This window comes from Bufo gargarizans, chromosome 3, assembly GCF_014858855.1.
Source record: "Bufo gargarizans isolate SCDJY-AF-19 chromosome 3, ASM1485885v1, whole genome shotgun sequence".
Classification (NCBI taxonomy): Eukaryota; Metazoa; Chordata; class Amphibia; order Anura; family Bufonidae; genus Bufo; species Bufo gargarizans.
This window is the reverse complement of record NC_058082.1, coordinates 466,705,788-466,713,422: the sequence shown is the minus strand read 5'-3', so window position 1 is coordinate 466,713,422 and position 7,635 is coordinate 466,705,788. Positions and strand designations below refer to the sequence as shown.

General features: G+C 43.0%; 1 protein-coding gene across 1 annotated transcript; it reads right to left on the bottom strand.

Moving 5' to 3' along the window:
• Positions 1-523: 523 nt before the first annotated feature.
• On the bottom strand, positions 524-1,588 carry LOC122932839 (gap junction delta-2 protein-like). Its single transcript, XM_044287478.1, has one exon. The coding sequence runs from the start codon at positions 1,586-1,588 to the stop codon at positions 524-526; it is 1,065 nt and encodes a 354-aa protein (XP_044143413.1).
• Positions 1,589-7,635: the final 6,047 nt, after the last annotated feature.

The following is a 7,635-nucleotide window of genomic DNA, read 5'->3' as shown; positions in this document are numbered from 1 at the left end:
AAGTTTGAAAGAGGGTGTGCTGCAGTTCCCATAACACCCTTTTAGGAAAGCTCTGACAGTACAGAACACTGTAAAATATTGACACCATTAGAATTGTACATAAGGGTTTATACCCATTTTATTGTACAGAAAGTTTAATGTACAGATCGCACACGTGCATGTAATAGTCAAACTCTACACACTGAGGAAGAGTTATTAATGTATCTGCACCTACTTTCTACCATAAATACATAAAAAAAATATGACATTCTAGTGAAATGCCATATTTATGCAGCTCTTGTGCCCCATTAGTGGATACATACCAACGTGTCTGAAAATGTTAGCACTTATCAATGTTGCAACGAGCACAACCCGTTTGCTAACGTTTTTTACTACGAACCTGGCATCATTTTCAGGCTACACAAAATTCATCAATACGTTGTACACCCTGTTGATGAATCTGGACCCCCACTGTAGATAGACAGGGCACCGATCATTATGAATTCATCTCCCTGAAGTTATCGGTATACTGCTGTTTGACTTCTCATAGCCAGGACTTCTTGATCTTGTCTTTTTTAGCTTTATTACTGTGCTTAATGTCTGGAGTTTGTCTTGAGGTAGTATCATCATTATCTTCATTAGTGAATGATATTGTACTCGTTGGTGGAGAAGGTAGAAAACCTATCCTCTCTGGAGATAGACCTGAAGATGTCTTTAGGACAAACCGTTCTTGTATGGTGTCTTTCAAATGGATAAGCAGATTATTTTGCTCTGGGTGCAGCACCCTGGGCCCTTTCTTCTTCTTGCTCTTAAATTCACAACAGCTGTTACAGGCAACTGTTAGGGTCCGAAACACATAGAACCAACCCAAGTAATGCAGCTCAGCAATGTTCAGTATAAAACACCCAAGTCCAACTCCAAACATAAAGTTAAGAAAGACAGTCTTCTCAGTAGCCCTGGAGACAAAGCAATCAGTCTTGGTTGGACAGGGGTAAGTGTGGCACTGGAAAAGATGAGGAACTTCAAAACCATAAAGATAGCATTGTCCAACTAAGAATGCCAATTCCATAACTGACCTGAGGACCACATGAACAATGTAAATGATGTGCATCTTGTCAAACACTGGAATAGGACATTGGAGGGCATCATTAGAAAAATTTGTACTAAAACTGTCTCCTTTTCTGGATATATCTTTATCTTCTAGGTGTTCTCTTGCTTCTGGACTTGGTAAGAAATTTTCCCCAATTGATAAGTTTTGAAGAAGTTCCATGATATATGCCTTTTCCAGTTCAGTTTTTTCATCTTTAGCAATTTTATGGAGTATGTAGATTATATAAAAGATGGAAGGCGTGGACACCAGGACAATTTGAAATATCCAGAACCTAAGATGTGAGACAGGGGCAAAGCTATCATAGCATACATTGTTGCAACCTGGTTGAAGGGTATTGCAGGTGAATTTAGACTGTTCATCTCCATACATTGCATCTCCCACCAACGTTACTAAGAGAATTCTGAAAATGAGTAGCATCGTCAGCCATATTTTACCAATGACTGTTGAGTGGTTCTGGACCTCTGTTAAAAGACGACCTAAAATCGACCAGTCGCCCATTTTTTTACCTGGATAGTAAGGAATGAAAAAATATTAATTACAATGTGCACACATATTTCAGTAGAAATCAAGTAAGGTCAAATAGCAATGTTCACCAGTAAGAAGAGAAAAAATAATGTTCTCATGCAGTTCATAATATTGATCTTGTTGACCTCAAGCTATAGGAGAGCGCAGCTCAAAGTATAGCGTACATCATAATAATCATAGTCTCTCCATTTCCTGAATTTACTTGCTGATGATGGTGGTCAGGTCAGATTGAGATTAGGCACATTCCAGGTTTTACTATATGGAACTATGATTGCTTGTTACGTATCTTAATATTGTAACGGCAATGGAAATAAAGCTCCCAAACCTACACTTTTATAGACTTAGATACCTCACTAGGTAGGGGTGTCCTATAGCAATGTAGACAACCCGAAAGGAAGTTTGGTAGGAATGTTTTCTTCCTCAGAGAGAAATTAACCAGACATGACCAGATTGTTTTCCATCTTTGTAAAATACTATAGAGCACTCTATACGGTCTGTTATAGCACACACAATTTTATTGCATACTGGTATCTTTTGTGTACTCAGGTGTTATATACAGAAAGCTTATCTTCTATTTAATGAAGAGTTATGTAACCTTGTCATTTACTTACTGTTATATAAAAGATGGAAGGCGTGGACACCAGGACAATTTAAAATATCCAGAACCTAAGATGTGAGACAGGGGCAATGGCAATTCCTTATCCTTTCAAGTTTTTGGGGGGATCATATGTGTTTACTTTCAGTTTGCATACCTTATGCAAAGACGTATTTTCCAAGGAAGGAGAACCATCTCGCAAGTGCCACCTTGTGGAAGTGGCTCCCTAGGACTCAAAATCTGACTTTTTAACAAGTCTTGGGAAATGACAAGTCAAAATAGCCAAGCCAGATATCCATTTTCCCCTGTCACGTCCCAAGGCTCCACAAGGTGGCACTAGCAAGATGAAACTCTTTCCTTAGGAGATAATTCTTTGCAATTTGTTTTCCCATGGAGCATTGCCAATAAGTCTCCATACCATGGAACACTTCCAGTAAGTCTCCATACAGGGTTTGTCTGTGAAGGTTCTCATTTATCCAGGTCATGGTATATATCTGTAAAGAATAAATCAAGGCAACTGGAAGTACTGTAGATTTCTTGAAAACGTTTTACTCGTTCTTCCAACGAGCTTTCTCAATTCTGAGTGACTGTACAAAAATTCTGGGAATAAATATGTAACTGAATCAACATCTGGTAATTATACCCAGCATTGGGTCAAAGGTGTTGATTCCATTATCCTAATTGGAGTCAGTAGGTGATAAAGACTTTCCAGAAAAAGGTGTCAAGACAGCATTGTATGTGGCAGACAATAGTCAAAACCTCTGGTCAAGATTCAGCCGTGTACTTACATCTAAAAGGAACAGGTCACACCTTTGAAGACAGTCAAGTACGTGTTTTGGATAAGGAGGCCGATTGGTACAAACGAGGCGTGAAGGAGTCCATCTACGTAAAAATGGAGAAGCCAAGCTTGAATATAGGTGGGGGGAGGGGGGGGGGGTTAGACATCTATTGTCTGCCACATACAATGCTGTCTTGACACCTTTTTCTGGGAAGTCTTTATCACCTACTGACTCCAATTATGATAATGGAATCAACACCTTTGACCCAATGCTGGGTATAATTACCAGATGTTGATTCAGTTACATATTTATTCCCAGAATTTTTGTACAGTCACTCAGAATTGAGAAAGCTCGTTGGAAGAACGAGTGAAACGTTTTCAAGAAATATACAGTACGCTCAGTTGCCTTGATTTATTCTTTACATATATATTCCATACAGGAATGGTCTCTTTAAGAAGAGTCAGTACCCAGAGCTAAGCTTGTAAACCTAAAATGCCTTACAACTTCTCACAGCTGAAGAATTTGCTACAGTTGTATCCAGTCTATTCAGTCCTCGGTAACTCAGGAGGGGGTACTGTTTTCCACTGAAGAGTCACACCAGTATATGGGAAACAAAAAAGAGCAACCCAACTAATCAGTCCCACAGGCATCACAAAGGTGTATGCTTCCAGAGGATCTAGTCCAGAGGAGAAGTAAATCAAATACTTGGGGAAATCTACAAGTGATATTGATAATGGACGACTTACCAACAATAATCTAATATCTAGGCATTCTAAGACCATATTTCCAGATTAGAAACAAGCTGTCAGAAAATCAAATATTATGATGTGATTTGAGTTCTTCGATAAGAAGAATTTTAAGCAAAGTATTGTAATAGTGAATGTTCCAAATAAAGCCGGTGTCCTATTTCTAAAATGATTTGTGTACGTATGTTAATTTGCGATCATATTGAATATTTATGTTCACCAATTATACAGGGTACTGTCTATCATATATATAAATGCAGGATACATGATAGGTAGAGTGAATCTTCTAATTCTTGATATTTTACATTGATAGAGCACTCGATTGTTATATTTTACTTTATTCTTTCATTACTTGTTTCTTTTATTACTCCTCTGTTACTGTCAGAATTTATAATACCCATTTTTATTATTTGTAAATATTTTCCTATGGGTATTAAATGGACAGTCCCCATATATATAATTTCGCCCTTGTACAGTAAGTAAAGGGTGATAAATGTCACAGACTTACCGTATTGTGCGTGTCCTAGTGAACTGGAGGCTCTCACAGGTGACAGTTACATTGTGTAGCTTCAGGTTAGAGCGCTCTGGGCTGGACTGTCTCCCTGGGCCCCTGTTTGGAGAATAGGCTGACAGCACACATCCAAATTGTTTAGCACACACGCTCATTATACACTATAGGAGGACAAAGGTTTAATTTACAGTGAGTGACAAAGACACAAGTGTGACATGGGGTCATTACCTCTTTTGCAGCTATTCTGCAAATCAGCACAACAGAACATGCCAGAAAAAAAGGCAAAGAGAAGAAGTGGATAAGCTATTTGCTACAGTGGATCTGAGGTGCAGGTATTTCACTGAGGCAGCCACCAATACCCTTGTGAATGTATACTATAGGGCATCAATTGATATTCAGTTGTCAAATGACGAAATTAGTGAAGTAGGTGAAGATAGGCTCTACACAATTGACATCAATTACCGAAGATGACCATAGACATCAGACAGGGGCGTAGCTAGAAGTGACTGGGCCCCACTCCTTTGGCTAGTCAAGATCGCAGACAGGGACCAGGTCCAGGGGGCACAGACAGGGGCCGGGGGGTGCAGGCAAAGGCCACGGGGTGAAGACAATGGCCAGGTGGGGCACATACAAGGGCCAGGGGGGCACAGACAAGGGCCAGGGGGGCGCAGATAAGGGCCAAGGGCTGCATTGAAAGGGCCAGGGGGGCAGAGACAGGGGACAGAGGGGGCACAGACAGGGGCCAGGGGGTTTGCAGATAAGGGCCAGAGGGGGCACAGACAAGAACCAGGGAGATGCTGACAAGTGCCGGAGGAGGGGGGCCAGGGGGTGCAGATAAGGGCCAAGGGGGCACAGACAGGGGCCAGGGGGGTGTAGACAGGGGTCTGGGGGGGGCACAGGCCAGTGCCAAGGGGGTCCTGTTCCAAAACAACAAACAACCTGCTGGAATTCTCTGGATCCAGTACTGCCGGATGCAAATGGAATGCCCGAAAGCCTCATTAGGCACAATGGGGTCTGGCAGAGATCTGGCCACATTCCAGCAAAAATGCTGAAAATCCGCTGGACACAAACCATTGCACGCTACAGTTTGTGCCCGGCCAATTCCCAGCGTTCTCTACTGGATCAGGTGGCCAGATGTCCATGCCATAGATGTGTAAGTAGCCTTATAGCTCTCCGGCATACTGTTTTAACAGAGAACTGAAGCACTTTGGATCCAGCATAACTGGATGTTACTGTCACGGTCGTGTTGTTGTTAGCCGTAACACGTCTGCGGTGCATGCTGTTGCCTGAGGCAATGTGTTGTTATGCATGTTTGTGCACTGCTGAGAAATAATGGAAAGATTCAGACTCCAGCACTCACTTTTTTTGAAGTGTCAAGTTCTCCGTCCTTATTTAGCAATGGTGCACAGACAATACAAGGCTCAATTCTCTCTGGTGTAGGCTGTTGACGCGTTTCGAAAGGTTCTTATTCGTAACAGCCTGTTACGAATAAGAACCTTTCGAAACGCGTCAACAGCCTACACCAGAGAGAATTGAGCCTTGTATTGTCTGTGCACCATTGCTAAATAAAGACGGAGTACTTGACACTGCAAAAAAAAAAGAGTGCTGGAGTCTGAATCTTTCCATTATTTCTCTGTACCTGCAAAGGAGGTTGAAAAACCAAGGCACCGAGCATGCGGATATATACCATTGTAGAAACAATGAGCCGGTATCCCTACCTTACACGTTTGTGCACTGCTCCCTTTATCTTTGTTCCTTCTCAGTCTGGTGTGTGTGGGGTTAAGGTGTGGATCTAGGTGTGTTCTAGGTGTGGCCTCATGGCTCTACTTATTCTGGTGCTGTGTGAATGAGGTCAGTGGTGTTCCTACCTTGGTTGGTGATGGAGCTTTGCTCCTGTCTGGATATTCCATCTGTCCAGTGTGAGGGCCACCTAGTTAGACCAATGTCTCTCCTATTTCTTCCCCTTATTTCTATGTCCTTTACCTATCCTCACCTGTTGTTTTGTTTGGTGTGGTTTATGTTTAGGGTGTGTTGTTATGTCTATGTCATGGGCTGTAAGTGAGCAACAAGAGCCTACACAGTGAATAGCAACTGACCGGACCCAAACTAGGGAGGATAAAGGGTGACCCCTGTCAGACCCTAAAAGCTCTCCCTAAGCTGCTAAGCACATGTCCAGATCCGGATGGTGGATCGAGACATGCCCGCGTACCTAAGGCTGATGACCACTGAAACCCCTACAATAGTGGAAAGGGCACGGCCACCGGTGCCCTGCTCAGTATATGGATGGAACCGGGGTCGCCTCGGATCCAGTCAGCAAAGAAACAGAAACACACAATGTCTGAACACTTAACTGAAGGAGCTGAGGCTGCAGTGAAAACAGATCCAAAGTCAGCAGACAATATCTGAAGTACTTGCTTCAGCAGAACACAGATCCAGCAGAAAGATATCACACAGGTGAAGATACTCAAGCGAGAGATACAGCTCAAATGAAAAGTATAATCCGCACCTCTACAAAGGAGGAGGGGTGATTTAAAGGCAGCGAAATAAAACACAGGAGGGACAGCTGGGAGGAAGGAAACAGAAAGTAAAGACCTCATCACAGGGGCGGAGAAACAGGGCAGAGGGAACTCCTCCAAGCTCTAGTAGTGACATCATCACAGGGGTGGAGAAACAGAGCTGTGAGAACGTCTCAAAGCTCTGGTAGTGACAGTACCCCCCCCCCTCTATGGGTGGACTCCGGACACCCAGGACCCACCTTCTCAGGATGAGCCCTATGAAATGCCCTGATGAGGCGAGTGGCTTTAATGTCCGACACCGGAACCCACATCCTCTCCTCAGGACCATAACCCTTCCAATGAACGAGGTACTGAAGAGAACTGCGGACAATGCGAGAGTCCACAATTCTGGAAACCTCAAACTCCAGATTGCCATCAACCAAAATCGGAGGAGGAGGCAAAGAGGAGGGTACCGTGGGCTGGAAATATGGTTTTAAAAGAGCCCTGTGAAATACATTATGTATCTTCCAAACCCGTGGAAGATCAAGACGGAAGGCAGCAGGATTGACGACTGACAAAATTTTATAAGGCCCAATAAACTTGGGACCCAATTTCCAGGAGGGAACCTTCAGTTTAATATTTCTTGTAGACAACCACACCAGATCATCCACATTCAGGTCCGGACCAGGCATACGTCTCTTATCAGCCACACGCTTATATTTCTCACTCATCTTTCTAAGATTACTCTGAATCTTTTGCCAAATGGTAGACAAAGACAAGGAAAATCTCCCCTCATCAGGCAAACCAGAGGGAGCCCCTCCCGAGAATGTCCCAAACTGCGGATGGAACCCATATGCACCAAAGAATGGTGACTTATCAGAAGATTCCTGACGA

What these genes read in the sequence shown, in the direction of transcription:
- LOC122932839 (XM_044287478.1), bottom strand. Translation starts at nt 1,588, where the DNA reads ATGGGCGACTGGTCGATTTTAGGTCGTCTTTTAACAGAGGTCCAGAAC.